At 27.7% G+C, this 22,767-nt stretch overlaps 4 protein-coding genes across 18 annotated transcripts in view; 3 read left to right on the top strand and 1 right to left on the bottom strand.

Moving 5' to 3' along the window:
- The window catches only part of LOC105287192, a 187,923-nt gene that overhangs the window by 129,029 nt on the left and 36,127 nt on the right, over positions 1-22,767 (bottom strand). The gene's annotated exons all lie outside the window — the stretch shown is intronic.
- On the top strand, positions 862-4,439 carry LOC105284990. Its single transcript, XM_026970242.1, has 9 exons — positions 862-1,448; positions 1,741-1,860; positions 2,013-2,130; positions 2,266-2,530; positions 2,678-2,794; positions 2,882-2,972; positions 3,530-3,666; positions 3,820-3,952; positions 4,041-4,439. The coding sequence occupies exons 1-9, from the start codon at positions 1,257-1,259 to the stop codon at positions 4,095-4,097; spliced, it is 1,230 nt and encodes a 409-aa protein (XP_026826043.1). The 5' UTR covers positions 862-1,256; the 3' UTR covers positions 4,098-4,439.
- Positions 4,903-22,553, top strand: LOC105287075. Of its 11 annotated transcripts, none has more exons than XM_026970235.1 (9): positions 4,903-5,944; positions 6,283-6,402; positions 6,617-6,734; positions 7,235-7,499; positions 21,121-21,231; positions 21,295-21,385; positions 21,724-21,869; positions 22,113-22,245; positions 22,337-22,553. In XM_026970235.1, the coding sequence occupies exons 1-9, from the start codon at positions 5,798-5,800 to the stop codon at positions 22,385-22,387; spliced, it is 1,182 nt and encodes a 393-aa protein (XP_026826036.1). In that variant the 5' UTR covers positions 4,903-5,797; the 3' UTR covers positions 22,388-22,553. The 11 variants fall into 11 exon arrangements, with proteins under 11 accessions (XP_026826036.1, XP_026826038.1, XP_026826034.1 ...); XM_026970237.1 differs by lacking the exons at positions 6,283-6,402; positions 6,617-6,734; positions 7,235-7,499; ... (3 more) ...; positions 22,113-22,245; positions 22,337-22,553 and adding exons at positions 10,586-10,705; positions 10,930-11,047; positions 11,602-11,866; ... (3 more) ...; positions 12,992-13,124; positions 13,216-13,432; XM_026970233.1 differs by lacking the exons at positions 21,121-21,231; positions 21,295-21,385; positions 21,724-21,869; positions 22,113-22,245; positions 22,337-22,553 and adding exons at positions 7,630-7,740; positions 7,805-7,895; positions 8,187-8,332; positions 8,581-8,713; positions 8,836-9,071.
- Positions 13,556-17,314, top strand: LOC105287078. Of its 4 annotated transcripts, XM_011352494.3 has the most exons (9): positions 13,556-14,642; positions 15,084-15,203; positions 15,352-15,469; positions 15,591-15,855; positions 15,950-16,066; positions 16,140-16,230; positions 16,420-16,565; positions 16,735-16,867; positions 16,943-17,314. In XM_011352494.3, the coding sequence occupies exons 1-9, from the start codon at positions 14,499-14,501 to the stop codon at positions 16,991-16,993; spliced, it is 1,185 nt and encodes a 394-aa protein (XP_011350796.1). In that variant the 5' UTR covers positions 13,556-14,498; the 3' UTR covers positions 16,994-17,314. The 4 variants fall into 4 exon arrangements, with proteins under 4 accessions (XP_011350796.1, XP_011350797.1, XP_011350795.1 ...); XM_011352495.3 differs by having other exon boundaries at positions 15,765-15,855; positions 16,735-17,314; XM_011352493.3 differs by having other exon boundaries at positions 16,140-16,170; positions 16,429-16,565; positions 16,735-17,314.

Genomic DNA, 22,767 nt, shown 5'->3' with positions numbered 1-22,767 from the left:
GACGGGGGATGCTAGTATATTTATATTCTCTCCATGATATTTTTTAGTAGTTATTATTTTAGATATAACATTCAAGTTGGTACGCATACATGATTTTATTCTTTTAAAAAAGAGGCTTTTAATTTGAATAGTAGGAATTTAATTGTTGAATCTATGGAAAGTGCCGCTACGGTAAAATTATATATATTATATTAAACTACAGTCTTTAATATAGGATATTGTAAGCGAATGACAATAAGAAAAAGAACATATTTTATTACATTTTTGATCAGTGCTTCAGTATCTTACTTCACATTTTTGTATTCAATATGTCAAGAGTAACATCATATTTACTGCAATACGTGTATTTTTAATAACTTTCAGAATTTACATAGCAACATATATAAAAAAATGGACAAGATTTTTCTGATCCTAATTCATGCACAAATAAAGGACATGTTACTGATATAAAATTAATGCAAAATTACCAAATTCTTTGGCCTTTTCCTTTATTAGGAAGCATTATCGCAAAAATTATTTTTATGACAAATAATTGTCGAATTTTTATGGGTATTGCATTGATCCTTTGCTACTTACTCCCTTGAAAAGTTATTAAATTGTAAATATTTCAGTTCCACGTCAGCATTTTTGCGTCATCTTGTATGATATATTAATTTATATTGTGAATATATGAAACAGCAAATTCGAAGAATTCAGTTTGCTGTAGGTAATGCGCACAAATGTTTATGAGAAATTAATTAATGTAATAAGAAACACAGGTATTTTGTATATGCAAACGCGAATATTACAAAACTTAAACCACATGCTAAAAATATAGAAATATAGGTGTGTGCAATTTGTTATCATGCTTTGTACTTTACCTGTGACCTCATAGTTATGTCAAATAAGAATAAAATAACTCAACGGATATTCATATTGCAAGATCCGAACATCCTTTTCTTGAGAGCACACGAAACAAAGTGGAGCGTGTGAAAGTGCAGCGTAAAAAGAGACTCGAATACGCTTGCACCGACTATGAGAAGCCACAGCATAAAAATATTTCCTGGGAAATAAACATCTGTTATATTTTCTTCGGTGTCAAATCGATCGCTCTTGAATTATTGATATCCCCTCTTGCAAAGATATCAAATTACGCGCTCTCACCTAGTATTTTGTACCACCTTCCATTATCCCCATACATTTATATCAAATTAAATAATTTCATATCATCATGTCATTTATGCAGGAAGAGGGATCCTAAAACATTCTATCAACTTATGAGACAGGGACCGCGTACAATTCATAATTTGAATACTCGCAGAATGACAGTCTATATCGTATTGCAACATTTTAATCTTAACCGAATTCTCTTACTTATAGTTGGTTTATGGCCTTTCCAGCGATCAAAACTAATTCAACTTCAGTTAATGTTATTTTCCGGTATTCTAACAACTTTTGTTGTATTCCAGGTATGTCTCGAGTTTATTTCTAATATTATATATCACTCGTGCATATATGTGTAAGACATTTGATATATTTTTATAAAAGATATATTATAAATACTATATAATTATTTATAATTATTTGTAAGTCTATCTATAAAAATAAATCAAAAACTTTTACGTTTTTAATATTTATGTATAAGAAATTAATTAATAATTTAATTAGCTAACGATTAATTAACGATATAAAAATGTAAATTATAAACTAATAATAATAAAATTTCTGAAATGTAAGTTTTACAATTATATTATTTTATAGTTTACAACGTTCCTAAAATTTGAGTGTACTACAGATTTTGTTCTCAACATCTTGTCTTCCTCATGTTTATTTTCATGCGGACTTATTGAATATAGCGCTTTCTGGATTAATAACGATATTGTAAGTTGATTGGTCATTGCATGTCTGTCTAGATACTCTAGATAAATATTTCCGACTAAGCTTCACAATTGTTTTAAATATAAAACGGAGCAATGCACAATGTGTTTTGTAGAAAATAAACAAAAATATTAATAATATATTGATTAAGACAGATAAAACATGCGATAAAGAAGCTTCAGCATATGTGTAATGAGCTACAAAACGAAAATGAAATTGCTATTATAAAAAAGTATGGTGATAGAGCCAAAAGCTTAACGAAGATATTCACGAGTAAGACAATATTTGTTCTTTACATTATAGAGAACTTAATAACTTTAAGTATTTTCTAGTATTTATCAAAATATGATTGTTTCGCGCGTTTTATCTTCTTAAGATTCTTAATAACAAGTTGTAAATGTCTCTCAGTGTTCGCCATGTGTTGTATATTTAGTGCAATTTTTCTTCAAATTTGGACGCATCTATATTATACGGATATGTCCATCAATACATCTCGGTCGCTTCGTACAATGTACATCATGACAGAATATTTTATTGATCGAGAAAAATATTGCTATTTTATCATGTTATATGAATATGCAGCTTATTGCATAGCAGGATTCGCTGCTGTAGGAACAGGAACAATGCTCTTAGCAATCCTTCAACATATGTGTGGAATGTTTAGCATCGTCAGGTAAAGGAAGACATATAGAGTTAAACATAAGAATTTCAAATAAAATCGTAATTACCAGCTAAAATAAATTTACGAACGCTAGATAATTATTATAAACTTTTATAGTTTATAGCATATATAGTATACATAATATATAATTATTTATAGTTTCCGCATCGAGCAGGCTGTGACAACCAATATGCTATCAGATCTAAATCAACAGAATCAGACTATAATTTGTAAGAAGATCGTTGATGCAATAGACATTCATCGCAAAACCATGGAGTCAGTATGTAACTATAGCAATTATATAATATAATTATGTAATATAATATAATCTAACCTAACCTAACAACGTTCTGTTCCTTGAAGGTTCTGTAATTTTTTAACATCCAATTTTGAAGGATCATTCTTTTTTCTAATACTAGTTGGAATGATTTGCTTAGCTAGCAGTCTCGTGCGAGTAAGTCCTTTTTTCTTATTAAAAATACATTTCAACAAGTAATACACTCTTCCATAATATCGAAATTAATCAAAATATAAAAAGGTAGAAGTGATAAAAAATAATTTTCTTTTTTGCTAATTAAAAATATAAAGATATTTACCTGTTGATCTCCCTTATTAACAAAAGTTTTGTGCATCCTGCGTAGTAATATGTACAAACTTTTAATTATATGTATTTTTATATGTTTATATCCATTACAGTTTTCAAAATTTATTTAGAACGTCCTATATTTAACAATGTGCATAAAACTGTAATGTATATGGTAGATATAAATAAATTACATGGTATCTAGTTGACTGACGGTATTTATGGTATTTAATACCGATATGCACTCACACATGCACGTACCTACGGTATCTTTTTTTTTATTATAAATATATACAATATCACAAGTATAAACTGTGGTTTATTGCACAAAAGAATCTTACCCTAAAAGAAAATTAATAATATTATTACTCAGGAACGTATATGTGTATACAGTACGTTCTGTCCATATCGTGTCTCATATTTTTCAGGTGGTGTCATCTATCAGTGATATGAAACAAATTGTGATACCAGTTATAAGTATAAGTATTTGCTATGTATATTTGTTTATATCTAATTATGCTGCACAGGAAGTTATGGATCACAATAATCGTATATTTGACACAGCGTAAGAGACATTGTTACAAGACGAAATTTTAAGCAAATAGCACTGCAGACTCTCACGTCACGCTTTTATTTTTTGCTCCAAATTTAACAACTTTTATTTATAACTGTATTTATATTCTTTCAATTACTTTTCTGTAAGCAGTTGTTATTTTAGGTACAACGTTCAATGGTACGCTGCTTCTGTACGCATACAGAAAATGATATTATTTCTTCTGCAAAGGGGCTCTAAAGCTTTTAATTTGAATCTTGGTGGATTATTTATTGGATCTGTGGAAAGTGCTGCTATGGTAGTGAAATATATATTGTATTAACGTAGTCTTTAATATACAATATTATGTAAAACTTGACTATAAGGAAAAAAATATTTTATTATAGCTGATGAGTACTTCAATATCTTACTTCACATTTTTATATTCGACACGTCAAGATTAACATCGTAATGCAGTACTCAAAAATAGTTTCATGCTTATTACAACTTGAGCACAATCATATGTTCTGCTTAAGAATTTCATTTGTAAAATTGCCAATTTCATAGAAGGAAATTCTAATCAAAATAATTAATATCACAATTTGAGTGTTCAAAAACTGTTTTTCATAAAAGTATACTTTATTGATAATTTAAAGTTCACAATGTGTGTTAAGCATAGTATTTTGAAATTTTATCGGAATATGTAATTTGGTAATTATGCAGAAAAGATTACACCTCGTGGATCTTCTTCTTTTTAATATATATTATGTTTAATATATGTTTTTAATATATGTTATGATATGTTCTTTGTTTTTTTTTCTTTTAAATTATATATATAAATTTATATAAAGCAATAGCTGTAATGCAAAAGTTAACTAACAATGTTATCAACATTAAGAAAGATTGTTTTCATACCGATTAATAAGAAAAATCAATCTTATCTTATGTTATGAGTTATTGTAATAGGATCTGTCATTCTAGAAATGAAAAAAAACTTTGACATAAAAGAAGAAGTTTATGTTATTTATGCATTTATAAGAAAATATGAAACGTTAGTAACAATGTATACAGTAGATATTAATGAGAAAATGTTATTTATCGTATTACATATATTTTCATATATTACATATATTTACCAAAAAAATAATAACTGCATGTGAGTGTATAAATCAAGGCAACTGATATTTTACTGATCAACTCAAATTACATTTGCGAGTGCATGCATTAATATGAAGCACGTAAAATGTATTTTGTGCATGTGATGTTTGCATAGCATACCATGACGAGGCCATCCTGGTAAACAGTTTTATATGATAAGTAAACATGTATGAACTGATATGTTTCTGTCGGTTGAAATCCTTACGCATTCTGATTCATTGCCATAAATGTGGAATTACATTTAATTTCATGTAAAATTTTCATATATGATTTTCTAGTAATGTACAACTTGTTACGTTAATTGCAAAATGATATAGGATTTTTTAATTCAGCTTAACGAAATCTACCTGGGGGAGAGTGATTGGACACTTTACACGAGACACCTTATATATTTATTAAATATTTTTCTAATGCATTGTATTTATATACTTATCTTTTTCTATTACTAAAACTTTTATTGCTTTTATATTTTAATAGAAATGTGCAAATGTGTAAATATTCTTAAATGTAAAAGTGGCTGATCAGAAAACTTAATGAACAGGTGATTATCTTATTTTTTTCTTACGGTCGTAGCCTATAATACAATGTTAATAAAATGTAAGTCAACGCATATTCATATTGCAAGATCCGAACACCCTTTTCGTACGAATACACAAAATAAAGTGAAGCGTGTGAAAGTGCAGCGTAAAAAGAGACTCGAATACGCTTGCGCTGACTTTGAGAAGCCACAGCGTAAAAATATTTCCTGGGAAATAACCATCTGTTATATTTTCTTCGGCGTCAAATCGATCGCTCTTGAATTATTGATATCCCCTCGTGCAAAGATATCAAATTACGCGCTCTCACCTAGTATTTTGTGCGACCTTGCATTATCCCCACACATTTATAGGAAATTAGTTAATTTTATATTATCATGTCATTTATGCAGGAAGAGGGATCCTAAAATATTCTATCAACTTATTAGGAGAAAGGGACCGCAAAATTTCATAGTTTGAATACTCGCAGCATGACAGTCTATATCGTATTACAATATTTTAATCTTAACCGAATTCTCTTACTTATAGTTGGTTTGTGGCCTTACCAGCGTACAAAACTCGTTAAATTTCAATTATGCTTAGTGTTTGGTATCTTTGTTAGTTTTATTCCAGCTCAAGTAAGTACATATTCCTAACTATAGGTTTAAAACCTCACGATACAATTAGAGAGAAAACTCAGAAAAGAATAGTTTTGATAATTCGAGTCATCGTTATACCTACATTCAAATATGAATTACCTAAATTGCACGATACAATTATTACCATGTAATTGTAATCATACAGTTTTAATTTTAATCTTAGCTCTAAAAATAATTACACTTTCGTATGCATGATCAAATAAATTAATCAATTATTAGATCTTTCAAATGTGTTTGTTACTATAAAGCATAGAAATCAGTATAAAGCATTCTTTTCTCTATATTATAATGTCTTTCAAATAATATTTATTTTTCAGCTTACGCCATTATTAACTTTAGAATGTACCGTCGATCTTGTTATTAAAATTTTGCCGCCTATACTAATTGTCATCATGTTTGCGATCAAATACATGTCATTTATAATCAATGCACGTTTTGTAAGTTATGTTTTTATTTCTAGATTATTAACGTACTTGCAGTTAACAAATTGTCTCATAAATAAATTTTTTCTTAAGTACGATTATGTAAGTTATATTTCTATATTATTATTGTACTTGCAGTGTTAATAAATTCTCTTATAAATAAATTTTTATACACAACACTATGTTTCAACATTTTTTTACGATAAAATATATTAAATCTTATTGGTAGGTGAAACAAATGATGGAACAACTGCAACATATTTGTACTAATCTAACAGACGAGAACGAAATTGCTATTATGAAAAACTACGGGAATAAAACCAGAACTTATACAGCTTCCCTTATATGTAAAGTATAAAGTATAAAACTTAATATTTATTTATGCCTACAAAGTTAAATAGATTACATCCGTAACAAAACCTAAAATAATCACCTGTTCATTACGTTTTCTGATCACCCACTTTCATATGTACGAATTTACACATTTGCACATTTCTATTAAAACATAACTACAATAAAAGTTTAGCAATACAAGAAAATAAGTAGAAATACTTTGCATTAGAAAGAATATTTAATAAATATGTGTATTAAAAAAATATGGATAAATAAATATACTTCTATAAGAACACTTAAAAAGAAGAAAATTTGAGATAAACTTTCATACGCTATATTATGATGGATATTCTCTGAATGTGTAATATAATGTATCTGAAAATTTAAATACTTAGATTTGTATAAAAATATATTAATAGAAAGTGGTTAACAAACAGATTAATATATTATAATGCAACATAAGTTGATGTATTAACAAAATAAGTAATATACATATTTTTTCAAACATCTTTAGTATATGCATTTTGCAATTTAATTATATTCATTCTGCTGCCATTTCTGCCGAAAATTGCTGGTATTATTCTATTCATAAATGAATCTCAACTACATCATACGGTATACATTATGACTGAATACTTTGTTGATCGAGAGAAGTATTTTTATTTAATCTTACTACACATGGACGCAGCCGTTTGTATAGGAGCGATTGCTGTGATAGGCATAGCGACAATGTTTGTAGGATATATGAAACATGCCTGCGCAATGTTTAAAATCTGCAGGTGAAGAAACAACTGTGCAATAAAATACGAAAACTATCTTTGCAGTATTTCTGTTTTATATAACAGCATATCTGTTTTATCATTTCTAGTAACTATCAACAATCTAGTTACAGTACAATATTATTTATAGCTACCGAATCAAGCATGCAATAATGCTTGACGCTGAAAGTGTTCAGTTGAGGGACTACATGATTCATAAGAAAATCAAATATGCCGTAGATATTCACCGCAAAGGAATAGAGTCAGTATCTGTTGTTAACTTAATATATGGAATATATGTAAGAATATTGTTTTTATTTTTCAAGGTTTTCCACATTTGTAATATCCAGCTTTGAATGGTTATTCTTCCTTTTAATTGCCATTGGTGTATTATGCTTAAGTCTGAACCTGTTTTGCGTGAGTTAGAATGCCTAGCATATTTAAAACTATTTCTCACGAAACAAACAATGTTGCATTTTGCACATATATTCGTACAAGTGCATGGAAGTAAATCATAAATGTAGCTAAAAATCTATGAATTCTAAATGGTTCTAGTTCTAAAATAACTCGATTTTCAGTTAGAAGAAAGTCGTTATGTGCTAAATGTTAATATATTTATATTTCGTTTCTTTTGTGCTTTTCTAATGAAATTACGTGAAACGATTAATTATACCGCATGTAAAATGTATCACAGTCATATTGTCACAGCTGTTGCAGACAGTGTCTTCAGGACATAATGTGGAAGAATTTATAGTTCATTTTTCTTGTGTATCTATTATTCTTATATATATGTTCTTAGGCAATTATGCTGCACAAGAAATCATAGATCATTATAACCATATATTTATTACTGCGTAAGTAATATCTCCATGTACAATACTCAAAGCTTTTCTATCAACAGGTTTGTTACAGATATAAAAAGTATATAATAGGGAATGTAATATAATCACAAAGATAATCTGTACAACTTACATATGTATTCTCTTATATTCTTCATAATATTTTGTGTGATAACAAGTATTTATAAATATGTTAATATTCCTCACTTTATACATTGTATGTATATCCTGCCGTATCTTTCTGTAAATAATTGTTATTTTAGGTATAACATTCAATGGTATGCAGCTTCCATACGTATACAGAAGATGATTTTATTCCTTTTGCAAAGAGGCGCTAAAGCTTTTAATTTGAATCTCGGTGGATTATTTATTGGGTCCTTGGAAAGTGCCGGAATGGTAAAAGAATATATGTTGTATGAAAGTAGGCTTTTTAATGTAAAATATTATAATCAAAGGACAAGAAGAAAAAGAACATATTTTATTACAGCTGATAAGTACTTCAATATCTTATTTCACAGTTTTATATTCGACACGGCAAAATTAACATCTTAATGAAGTACTCAAAAGTTTTATGTCTATTACAACTTAGTCACCGTATGTTGTGTTTAAGAAATAACGCAGCAAAATTTTTATTTATATAAATAATAGGAAATATAATAGGAAATTGTAATAAATATAATTGTAATAAGTAATTGTGTTATTTACATAGGAAATTGTAATAAAAGCAGTTTTAGAATCGCAAAGTGGGTTTTCCTCAAAAACTATTTTGTTGGTGATTTAAAGTTCCTACTATTATGCATAAATACGTGTAATTTTAATACCTTTCAGAATTGACATAACATATATAAAAAAATGAACAAGATTTTTCTGATCCTAATTCATGCACAAATGAAGGACATGTTGCTGTTAAAATAATTGGAAAACTATCAAATTTTTGCCTACTCTTTTATTAAGAAGCACTATCGCAAATATTTTTCTAAAGACAAATAATTGTCGACTTTCTATGCGTGTTGTACTGATCCTTTGCTAGTACTTCTCTGCTTGAAAAATTATTAAATTGTAATTGTTTTCAAGTTCCATGGCAGCATATTTGCGTCATTTTATACGATGTATTAATTTACATTATGAATACGATATATGAAACAGCAAATTGCTAAGAATTCAGTTTAGTGTAGATAATGCACACAAATGTTTAAGATGAAAATGACTAATGTAATAAGGAACACAGGTATTATGTGATATGCAAACGCAAATATTTACAAACCTTAAATCACATGATAAAAATATAGAAATACAGATATATGCGAGATTTATCATGTTTTGTACTTTACCTATAATTTTATAGTTATGTCAACAAATAAAATAAGTCAACGGATATTCATATTGTAAGATCCCAACAACCCTTTCGTACGAGCACACAACATAAAGTGTAGCGTGTGAAAGTGCAGCGTAAAAAGAGACTTGAATACGCTTGCGCTGACTTTGAGAAGCCACAGCGTAAAAATATTTTCTGAGAAATAAACGTCTGTTATATTTTCTTCGACATGAAATCGATCGCTCTTGAATTATTTATATCCCCTCTTACAAAGATATCAAATTACGCGCTCTCCCTAGTATTTTGTGCCACCTTGCATAATCTCCTTACATTTATACCAAATTAAATAATTTTATGCTGTTGTATTATTCATGCATAAAGGAAGAGGGATCCTAAAACATTCTATCAATTTATTAGGAGAAAGGGACGCGTACAATTCATAATTTGAATACTCGCAGAATGGCGGTTGATATCGTATTACAATATTTTAATCTTAACCGAATTCTATTACTAACAGTTGGTTTGTGGCCTTACCAGCGGACGAAACTTGTTGAATTTCAATTATACTTAGTTTTTGGTATCCTTGTTAGTATTATTCCAGCTCTAGTAAGTACATATTTCTAACTATAGGATTAAAAAATATATCACGATAAATTTAGAGAGTAAAACTCAGAAAAGAATAGTTTTGATAATCCGAGTCATCATTATACCCACATTCAAACATGAATTATCTAAATAGCACGATACAATTATTACCATATAATTGTTATTATACAGTTTTAATATTAATCTTAGCTTAAAATAATTACAATTTCGTATGCATAGTCAAATAAATTAATCAATTATGAAATTTTTCAAATGGTTTGCCTAATATAAAGCATATAAATCAGCATAATATAAAATACTCCTTTCTTTATATTATTGATTCATTTCAAGTAATTTGTATTTTTTAGCTTACGCCATTATTAACTTTAGAATGTACCGTCAGTCTTCTTATTAAAATTTTGCCCCCTGTACTAATTACCATCATATGTACTATCAACTACTTCTCATTTATAATTAAGGCACATGCAGTAAGTTATATTTTCTTATTTCTACTTATTATTATAGTACTTGCAGTTACTAAATTGTCTCATAAATAAATTTTTAATTAAGTATGATTATGAAAGTTATATTTCTGTATTATTATTGTACTTGCCATGTTAATAAATTCTCTTATATATAAATTTTTATACACAACAATTTGTTTCTACATTTTTCTTACGATAAAATATATTAAATATTATTGACACGGTAGGTGAAACAAATCATGGACCAACTTCAAAATATTTGTACCAATCTAACAGACGAGACCGAAGTTGATATTATGAAAAACTACGGGAGTAAAACCAGAAGTTATACAGCTTCAATTATAAGTAAAATATAAACGTTAATATTCAGTAAAGCTTACAAAGCTAAATAGATTACAACCATAATGAAAAAATAAAATAATCACCTGTTCATTAAGTTTTCTGATCAGCCACTTTCAAATTTACGAATATTTGCACACTTGTACATTTTTATTCAAATATAAACGCAATAAAAGTTTAGCAATAGAAAAATACAAGCATAATACAATGCATTAGAAAAAAATATTCAATGACTATATATACATACATATATTATACTAAATATATATATATATATATATATATATATATATATATATTAAGAAACAGATATAGATAAATAAATTTACTTCTATAAGAACATTTAAACAGGTAAAATTTAAGTTAAACTTTAATACGCTATAAGTTTGCTTGATATTGCTTGAATATAAAATATTCTGAAAATTTAAATTGTTAGCTTTCTATAGATATAGTAGTAGGAAATGGTTAACAAAAAGAGTAATATACTATAATGCCAAATACGTTAAAGTATTGACAAAATACTTAATAATTAATATAATAATTTTTTTAAACATCCTTAGTATATGCCTTATGCAATTTTATTATATTCCTTCTGTTGCCACTTCTGCCGAAAATTGCTGGTGTTATTCTATTCATAAATGAATCGCAACTACATCATACGGTATACATTATGACTGAATACTTTGTTGATCGAGAGAAGTATTTTTATTTAATCTTACTACACATGGACGCAGCCGTTTGTATAGGAGCGATTGCTCTGATAGGCGTAGGGACAATGTTTATAGGATATTTGAAACATACCTGCGCAATGTTTGAAATCTGCAGGTGAAGAAACAACTGTGCAATAAAATACGAAAACTATCTTTGCAGTATATCTGCTTTATATAACAACATATCTGTTTTATCATTTCTAGTAACTATCAACAATCTAGTTACAGTACAATATTATTTATAGCTACCGAATCAAGCATGCAATAATGCTTGACGCTGAAAGTGTTCAGTTGAGGGACTACATGATTCATAAGAAAATCAAATATGCCGTAGATATTCACCGCAAAGGAATAGAGTCAGTATCTGTTGTTAACTTAATATATGGAATATATGTAAGAATATTTTTTTTATTTTTCAAGGTTTTCCACATTTGTAATATCCAGCTTTGACTGGTTATTCTTCCTTCTAATTGCTATTGGTGTGTTATGCATAAGTGTGGACCTGTTCTGCGTGAGTTAGAATACCTAGCATATTTAAAAATATTTCTCACGAAACAAACAATGTTGCTTTTTACTATTATATCAATATTTGTATAATTACATATATTCGTATAAGTAGGCGAAATCTATTAAATCATAAATATAGCTAAAAATATAGCTACAATTCTATAAATTCTAAATGGTTCTAGTTCTAAAATCATTCAATTTTCAGTTACAAGAAAGTCTTTACGTACTAAATGTTATTGTATTTATATTTCGTTTCTTTTGAGCTTTTCTAATACAATTACGTAACGATTAATTATACCGCATGTCAAATGTATCACAGTCATATAAATGTATCACTGTCACAGCTATTTCAGACAGTGTCTTCAGGACATAATGTGGAAGAATTTGTAGTTCACTTTTCTTGTTTATCTATTCTTCTTCTGTATTTGTTCTTAGCCAATTATGCTGCACAAGAAATCATAGATCATTATAACCATATATTTATTACTGTGTAAGTAATATCTCCATGTACAATACTCAAAGCTTTTCTATCAACGATTTTGTTATACATATATAAAAAGTATATAATAGTAAACGTAATATAATCACAAAGATAATCTGTACAACTTACATATGTATTCTCTTATATTCCTCATAATATTTTGTGCGGTAACAAGTATTTATAAATATTTTAATATTCCTCACTTTATATACATATTCTGCCGTATTTTTCTGTAAATAATTGTTATTTTAGGTATAGTATTCAATGGTATGCAGCTTCTATATGCATACAGAAGATGATTTTATTCCTTTTGCAAAGAGGCGCTAAAGCTTTTAATTTGAATCTGGGTGGACTGTTTATTGGGTCCTTGGAAACTGCTGGAATGGTAAAAGAATATATGTTGTATGAAAGTAGGCTTTTTAATGTTGCATATTGTAGCCGAAGGACAATACAAAAAAGAACATATTTTATTACAGCTGTTAAGTACTTCAGTATCTTATTTCACAGTATTGTATTCGACACGGTAAAATTAACATTGTAATGCAGTACTAAAAACTTTGACACCTACTACAACTTAGTCAACCATATGTTGTGTTTAAGAAATACCGCAGTTTTATTTTTAATGATATAGAAAATTGTAATAAATAAGTGTTTTTATATAGGAAATTGGAATAAAAGCAAGTAAAATCGCAATATGGTTTTTCATAAAAAATATTTTACTTATTATTTAAAGTTCCCAGTATTGTGCATATAGAGTAGTATTTTAATAGTTTTATCGGAAATATGTATTCTTTTAGTAGTTCTTTTAGTCGTTCTTTTTAATTATATCTGTAAACTTAAAAACTTTAAAACAATAGCTACAATGCGAAATTTAACTTGCACTGTAACTAAGAAGACAATGTAATTAAGAAAAGTTGCTTTCATACCGATTAAAAAGGAAACTCAACCTTATTTTGTGAGTTTTCGTGATAGTCATTTTATAAATAAATAGAAACTTTGATACAGAAACGAAAGTTTATGTTATTATTTATACTGTAATAAAAATATAGGAAGTTTGTTTATAACATTGTGTAGCATAATTCAATAATATCTCATAATGGCATATTAATGGTATAGTAATGGCATATTAATAGAATTTTATGAGAAATAATTGTATATATTAATATTTAAATCATAGATATATATATTTATATTACCATTATATTAATATTAAAAAAAGCATTCAATTAAGTTCGAAATGTTATTGACATATTGCATTACATATATTTACTTAGAATTAATTTTTAATATGCAGTTATTAATTTAATAACTGCAATATGCAGTTATTAATTTAGAATTAATAACTGCATATTGATATATGACAACCAAGACAATTGTGACAAATATTTTACTGATCAACTCAAATATAACTTGCGAGTGCACTATTATGAAACGCGTTAAAATGCATTTTCGCGACATGTGACGCACCTACGTAGTCTATCAAGAAGGGATTGTCATGAGTTTTTTTTCTATGGGAAATAAACATGTGTTGAATTTCTGTTCGTTCAATCGATCGCTTAATGATATATGCATGCCTTCCCCAGAATAATGTAATGTTTCATATTACAATAGTATGTGTTCGCACTTTTTATTACATTTATCTTAAATTGGTCAATTTGCGGTAGAATTTCAACTTATCAAAAATAAAAGAAGAAATACATAAATGAGAGAACAAAAGAAATAATCTGACTATCAAAAGTGTCTCGATGCTCGTGGGGAGATGATCTGTATCGAGTCTTTACAAATACGTCTCAATCGAATTTTGTTACTTTTAGTTGGCCTATGGCCTTATCAGCAATCCAGACTCGTTCGAGTCCAATTAGTAGTACTTTTTACTATTTTGACAACTTTTATTCTATTTCAGGTACGTTAAAAGCTTCTGTCGTAAGATTATTAAGTAAATTATCATTTGTAATGATCTATTATATTAAATAATTATACAATATTCTATGAAATGTCAGAAATATTATTATCAATATTATATAATTTACAGACATAATTCATTTTAAGCAAGATAATAATTTATTTTATGTAATAAAATACACATAATACGTGACATTTAATATACATATTGTACAATTATTGAAAAACATAATTTCATAGATTTTATAGATTTTTTTGCGGAATTATTGCCTACATTTTTTGCAGTTTATACAATTTACAAAAGTTTTACATAATTTTTACATAGGTATATAAATAAAAAATAATTAAATAGGTACATAAATAAAAAAGCTTAATTAATTAATCTTAAAAAAAGTGTAAATTTTTCTTAATGTAAACCAGGAAATAAAATTATTGATTATAGTTTGCAACATTTGCGACTTCGAAATGTACTTCGGATCTTTCAATAAACATTCTCTCTTCAACATTATTTTGCGCTATTTTTGTGATTAAATACAGTTCATTTCGTATTAACATTGACATTGTAAGTACTTCGCCCATTTTGTACTATATATAACTGTTTCCAATAAATAATTTATTTAATAAATAATGTACTCACGGTGTGAAAATACAACACATTTTATTGTATCTTTTGCGAAGAAACAATATAAAATGTATTATTAAAACAATAGGTAAAATCTTTGTTGGAGCAACTGCAGCATATGTATAATGAACTAATGGATAAAAATGAAATTATTATAATAGAGAAATACGGTAGATACGCGAAGCGTTACACAGCTATATTTACATGTAAGATAATCGCTTTGAGTTTTTAGATGCAAAATTATGCTTCTATTTAAAATCAATTCGTGAATGTGTGAGATACACTTCTTTTTTGTATTGATTATACTGATTGTAAAACATTCCTTAGTACTTGCTATATTTATTGCATTTGGTTTAATATTGTATCCATTTTCGCCGCGTATTCTCGACATCTTGTGGCCCGTAAATGAGTCTCGACAACGTCCTTCGTTGTTGTTTATGACCGAATACTTCGTTGATCAAGAAAGATACTTCTACTTAATTTTCTTACACGCAAATGTAGCTATTTGCATAGGAGGATTTGTAATGTTAGCGACAGGAACAATACTCATTACATATTTTCAACATGCCTGCGGAATGTTTCGCATTGCCAGGTGGGGAGATAAAATAGAAGTAGAGGCACAAAAATCTAAATCGTCAAGTTAAAATGAACACACACATAATTATGACAGAGAATGGCATTTACAGTTATCGTATTGAGCAAGCAATGACAATCGGTACTCTGGATAAGGGCTGCCTCGGAAACGACAATTTGATCTACAAAGGACTGATTTATGCTGTGGATATGCATCGAAAGGCTATGAAGTTAATAATTGTTTTAATTTCATATCATATATGCATATCATATATGTGTAAAATGATTCTCTCTCTTTTAAAGATTTTCAGATTCATCGGTATCCAAATTTAAGGTAATGATTTCTCTTTTATTAATATTTGGTGTCATTTGCTGGAGTCTTAATCTTTTTCGAGTAAGTCATACATACCTTTTTAATATGTATCTATGAAGTAAATTGAACAAGATTTCGTATTATTATCTAGAATTATATGTAAAACGCTTAATATGAAATTTGTTGCGACCATTTTGATTATTTGGTTTCATTTTTTTGCTTTTTTTATGTTTAATTTTTATTAAAACTATTAGCATAATTGTGTTTCAGATTTTTCAGGTGATGTCATTTAAACAAAACTTTATGGAAATATCATTACCTATAATATTTGTAATCGTCCATTTTACATATATGATCCTAGGCAATTATCTGGCGCAAGAAATTACGGATCATAATAACGACGTGTTTACCACTGTGTAAGAGAAACATTTATGTAACGCTTTCATACTGTTATACATAAACTGTTCGCATAACTGGTTTGCCAATCAAGTATCAAAATGATGTTCTGATTTGAGTACTTTGATTTGATTTGATTAATTAACGTTATCTTATCTTTTTCTACTTATTGATTATTAATTGATGTAGGTATAATGTACAGTGGTATCTAGCTCCTTTACACGTACAGAAAATGATTCTATTCCTATTGCAAAGAAGTACAAGAACTTTTACTCTGAATGTCGGTGGATTATTCATAGGATCATTGGAAGGTGCTGCTACCGTAAGAGATATCTCTATAATAATATGCAAAACGCATTTTGGATCAAAAAACAAAACAGGATACGTTTTATTACAGTTATTAAGTACTTCAATATCATACTTCACCGTTCTATACTCTACACAATAATGCAAGATACATTAACTAATAGTATATCACAATAATCATAGCGACAAATTAGATACCAAATAATGACTTCAAGACGAAAACTTTATCAAAAGATTGATTACAAAATTATACGAAATGTGAAATCTAAAAACAACACACACACATAAAAATTAATCATGTTCACTGCAATATATAGTGTTTACTGCAATACTACATGTGTATTTTTAATAATTTAAGAATTCATATGATGATATATATAAATCTGAACAATATTGTTCTGATCCTACTTCACTGATCACACGCATTAAAATAAAGCATGGCATATATGCCACCATATACATATATGTTGGTGGTAAAATTATTGGAAGAGTAACAAATGCTTTTGCCTACTCTCTTATTAATAGATGCTCTCTTATTATAAGAGAGCATTATCGCAAATGTTTTCCTATGCCAAATAATTGTCGACTTTCTATTGGTGTTGCACTGATTACTTTCTACTGACTTCCTCCTTCAAAAATTAAATTTTGTAAATGTTCCAGTTCTATGATAGCATTTTGTGTGCATCATCTTATACGATTTATTGTAAATTAAACAATTTGTAATATGTAAAAAAACGCATTGCAAAACATTCAATTTATTGACGAAGAGGATTTATGTAGCAAAACCACATCGATATTTTTATAAACAAGCATGTATAAGTGTTAGGTTAGGTTAGGTAAGTGTTGGAAGAGCGCGATGATTAAGACTTGCCACTTTAATTATAATCGAATTCTTTTTTTTATAGTTGTGGTTTATGGTCTTACCAGCAATTAATATGCACGATTCTAGATAGCTTTTCTTTCTATTATGTTAACAAATATCATTATATTTCAGGTACATCAATATTTTTATTTCTGTTGTATAATTTAAGATAGTAGTAGTATATAAATAATACAGTTTTATATACAGTGTGTCTCAGAATAAGTGCATATGAAGTTTTCTGATTTATTTAAAACAATTCTTTCTTTTACCAAAATTCAATCCGAATGATAGTTTTTAGAAATGAGAGTTATTTCACGTTATCCAATTAACATACTAGATTGCGTGCGATTCCAGACGAGTACAAAGTACAAATTTACAAGAATGTAATCCGGGCACGCCAAGTAGGTACTTTAATGTTGCCATGTGCTTCATGATTGACATTATGGCAAATACTATTTCAAATTACAAATCCTTAAACTGAATTGCTCCTAAAAATATTTGATTAGTTAATTATTGATTTCATATTTAGTTTCGATTTTGTATTTTCGATTTTCTACTAGGCGTATTTTTTTACTTTTGTAAAGTTTTTTTAGTGGAATTTACATATTTTATACATACTTTAATATACTTACAACAAATACTTTTTGCAACTAACTTTTCTCAATTAGTAGAATGTATTCAAAAGAAGCTTTGAGCAATTGCGCAATGGCGCTTTAGCGTTAATTAAAAGAACAACTGATTCTATACATGTATGTGTATTAACATGTTCACAAAACACACCATTTCTATTTACTTTTATATAAAATTTACAAATAAAATTTATTATATTTTTTAATACCAATAAATAAATAACTTACATTTTACAACACAAATTATACATCAAAGATAAAATATATATAATGCGTACAAATATTTATGATAAAATGACTAATGTAATTAAGAACATATTTTAATATAATTAACATAATACAATTTTATTATAATATAATATACAACTATCGAATATTACAAACATTTAACCACATGCTAAAAATATAAAAATACTGCTTTGTGTTAGATTTATCATGTTTTGTACTGTATCTGTACTCTTATAGTTATGTTAACGATTAAAATAAGTCAACGGATATTCTTTGCAAAAATCGAACAACTTTCCCGTACGTTTGTGAACATGTGTGAAAGTGCAGCGTAAAAAGAGACTCGAATACGCTTGCGCTGACTTTGAGAAGCCACAGCGTAAAAATATTTCCTGGGAAATAAACATCTGTTATATTTCCTTCGGCGTCAAATCGATCGCTCTTGAATTATTGATATCCCCTCTTGCAAAAATATCAACTTACGCGCTCTCATCTAGTATTTTGTGCCATCTTACATTATCCCCATACATTTATACCAAATTAAATAATTTTATGCTATTGTATTATACATGCATAAAAGAAGAGGGATCCTAAACCATTCCATCAACTTCGTAGAAGACAGGGATGCATACAATTCATAGTTTGAATGCTCACAGAATGACAGACTATATCATATTGCAATATTTTAATCTTAACCGACTTCTCTTACTTATACTTGGTTTGTGGCCTTACCAGCGGACGAAACTTGTTGAATTTCAATTATACTTAGTTTTTGGTATCCTTGTTAGTATTATTCCAGCTCTAGTAAGTACATATTTCTAACTATAGGATTAAAAAATATATCACGTTAAATTTAGAGAGTAAAACTCAGAAAAGAATAGTTTTGATAATCCGAGTCATCGTTATACCAACATTCAAATATGAATTACCTAAATAGCACGATACAATTATTACCATGTAATTGTAATTATACAGTTTTAATTTTAATCTTAGCTCTAAAAATAATTACACTTTCGTATGCATAGTCAAATAAATTAATCAATTATTAGATCTTTCAAATGTGTTTGTTACTATAAAGCATAGAAATCAGTATAAAGCATTCTTTTCTCTATATTATAATGTCCTTCAAGTAATATTTATTTTTCAGCTTACGCCATTATTAACTTTAGACTGTACCGTCAGTCTTCTTATTAAAATTTTGCCCCCTGTACTAATTATCATGATATGTACGATCAAATACTTCTCATTTATAATTAATGCACATACAGTAAGTTATATTTTCGTATTTCTACATTATTATCGTACTTGCAGTTAATAAATTGCCTCATAAATATATTTTTAATTAAGTATGATTATGTAAGTTATATTTCTGAATTATTATTGTGCTTGCAGTGTTAATAAATTCTCTTATATATAAAGTTTTATGTAGAACAATATGTTTCAACATTTTTCTTACGATAAAATATATTATATATTATTGGCACGGTAGGTGAAACAAATAATGGACCAACTTCAACATATTTGTAACAATCTAATAGACGAGAACGAAGTTGCTATTATGCAAAACTACGGAAATAGAACCAGAAGTTATACAGCTTTATTTATAAGTAAAGTATAAACGTTAATATTCATTTAGGCTTACAACGCTAAATAGATTACAACCATAATAAAAAAATAAAATAATCACCTGTTCATTAAGTTTTCTGATCAGCCACTTTCATATTTACGAGTATTTGCACATTTGTACATTTTTATTCAAATATAAACGCAATAACAGTTTAGCAATAGCAAAATATAACCATAATACAATGCATTAGAAAAAATATTCAATGAATATATACATACATATATTATACTAAATATATATATATATATATATATTATATATATATTAAAAAATAGATATAGATAAATAAATATACTTGCACAAGAACATTTAAACAGGTAAAATTTAAGTTAAACTTTAATACGCTATAATAAGTTTGCTTGATATTGCTTGAATATAAAATATTCTGAAAATTTAAATTGTTAGCTTTCTATAGAAATATAGTAGTAGGAAATGGTTAACAAAAAGAGTAATATACTATAATGCCAAATACGTTAAAGTATTGACAAAATACTTAATAATTAATATAATAATTTTTTTAAACATCCTTAGTATATGCCTTATGCAATTTTATTATATTCCTTCTGTTGCCACTTCTGCCGAAAATTGCTGGTGTTATTCTATTCATAAATGAATCGCAACTACATCATACGGTATACATTATGACTGAATACTTTGTTGATCGAGAGAAGTATTTTTATTTAATCTTACTACACATGGACGCAGCCGTTTGTATAGGAGCGATTGCTCTGATAGGCGTAGGGACAATGTTTATAGGATATTTGAAACATACCTGCGCAATGTTTGAAATCTGCAGGTGAAGAAACAACTGTGCAATAAAATACGAAAACTATCTTTGCAGTATATCTGCTTTATATAACAACATATCTGTTTTATCATTTCTAGTAACTATCAACAATCTAGTTACAGTACAATATTATTTATAGCTACCGAATCAAGCATGCAATAATGCTTGAAACTGAAAGTACTCAGTTGAGGGACGACATGATTCGTAAGAAAATCAAATGTGCCGTAGATATTCATCGCAAAGGAATAGAGTCAGTATCTGTTGTTAACTTAATATTTGGAATATATGTAAGAAAATGTTTTTGTTTTTCAAGGTTTTCCACATTTGTAATATCCAGCTTTGACTGGCTATTCTGCCTTTTAATTGCTATTATTGTGTTATGCTTAAGTGTGGACCTGTTCTGCGTGAGTTACACTACCTAGCATTTTAGAAAATACTTCTAACGGGACTGATTCACTACTGACAACAATGTAGCATTTTACTATATCAATATTATATTACATATAATCGTATAAGTTAGCGAAATCTAGTAAATCATAAATATAGCTAAAATTCTATGAATTCTAAATGGGTCTAGTTCTAAAATCGTTTAATTTTCAGTTAGAAGGAAGTCTTTATGTGCTAAATTATTATTATATTTATATTTCGTTTCTTTTGAGCTTTTCTAATGCCATTACGTGAAACGATTAATTATACCGCATGTCAAATGTATCACAGTCATATAAATGTATCACTGTCACAGCTATTTCAGACAGTGTCTTCAGGACATAATGTGGAAGAATTTGTAGTTCACTTTTCTTGTTTATCTATTCTTCTTCTGTATTTGTTCTTAGCCAATTATGCTGCACAAGAAATCATAGATCATTATAACCATATATTTATTACTGCGTAAGTAATATCTCCATGTACAATACTCAAAGCTTTTCTATCAACGATTTTGTTATACATATATAAAAAGTATATAATAGTAAACGTAATATAATCACAAAGATAATATGTACAACTTACATATGTATTCTCTTATATTCCTCATAATATTTTGTGCGGTAACAAGTATTTATAAATATTTTAATATTCCTCACTTTATATACATATTCTGCCGTATTTTTCTGTAAATAATTGTTATTTTAGGTATAGTATTCAATGGTATGCAGCTTCTATATGCATACAGAAGATGATTTTATTCCTTTTGCAAAGAGGCGCTAAAGCTTTTAATTTGAATATTGGTGGACTGTTTATTGGGTCCTTGGAAACTGCTGGAATGGTAAAAGAATATATGTTGTATGAAAGTAGGCTTTTTAATGTAGAATATTATAATCGAAGGACAATACGAAAAAGAACATATTTTATTACAGCTGTTAAGTACTTCAGTATCTTATTTCACAGTATTGTATTCGACACGGTAAAATTAACATTGTAATGCAGTACTAAAAACTTTGACACCTACTACAACTTAGTCAACCATATGTTGAGTTTAAGAAATACCGCAGTTTTATTTTTAATGATATAGAAAATTGTAATAAATAAGTGTTTTTATATAGGAAATTGGAATAAAAGCAAGTAAAATCGCAATATGGGTTTTCATAAAAAATATTTTACTTATTATTTAAAGTTCCCAGTATTGTGCATAAAGCGTAGTATTTTAATAATTTTATCGGAAATATGTATTCTTTTAATAGTTCGCTCTTTTTAATTATATCTGCAAACTTAAACACTTTAAAACAATAGCTACAGTGTGAAATTTAACAAACATTTAACCACATGCTAAAAATATAGAAATACTGAT

This window comes from Ooceraea biroi, chromosome 6 (genome assembly GCF_003672135.1).
Source record: "Ooceraea biroi isolate clonal line C1 chromosome 6, Obir_v5.4, whole genome shotgun sequence".
Lineage (NCBI taxonomy): Eukaryota > Metazoa > Arthropoda > Insecta > Hymenoptera > Formicidae > Ooceraea > Ooceraea biroi.
The sequence above is the reverse complement of the archived record's forward strand: the minus strand, read 5'-3'. Positions and strand labels throughout refer to the sequence as shown.

Coding starts and splice junctions, on each gene's coding strand:
- LOC105284990 (XM_026970242.1), top strand. CDS start 1,257: ATGAGACAGGGACCGCGTACAATTCATAATTTGAATACTCGCAGAATG. Junction 1,861..2,012: donor TCTGGATTAATAACGATATT/GTAAGTTGATTG, acceptor TGATTAAGACAG/ATAAAACATGCGATAAAGAA. Junction 2,973..3,529: donor TAGCTAGCAGTCTCGTGCGA/GTAAGTCCTTTT, acceptor CATATTTTTCAG/GTGGTGTCATCTATCAGTGA.
- LOC105287075 (XM_026970232.1), top strand. CDS start 5,798: ATGACAGTCTATATCGTATTACAATATTTTAATCTTAACCGAATTCTC. Junction 6,735..7,234: donor TTATACAGCTTCCCTTATAT/GTAAAGTATAAA, acceptor AAACATCTTTAG/TATATGCATTTTGCAATTTA. Junction 8,333..8,580: donor AACCATATATTTATTACTGC/GTAAGTAATATC, acceptor TTGTTATTTTAG/GTATAACATTCAATGGTATG.
- LOC105287078 (XM_011352491.3), top strand. CDS start 14,499: ATGATCTGTATCGAGTCTTTACAAATACGTCTCAATCGAATTTTGTTA. Junction 15,856..15,949: donor GGAATGTTTCGCATTGCCAG/GTGGGGAGATAA, acceptor TGGCATTTACAG/TTATCGTATTGAGCAAGCAA. Junction 16,231..16,419: donor GGAGTCTTAATCTTTTTCGA/GTAAGTCATACA, acceptor ATTGTGTTTCAG/ATTTTTCAGGTGATGTCATT.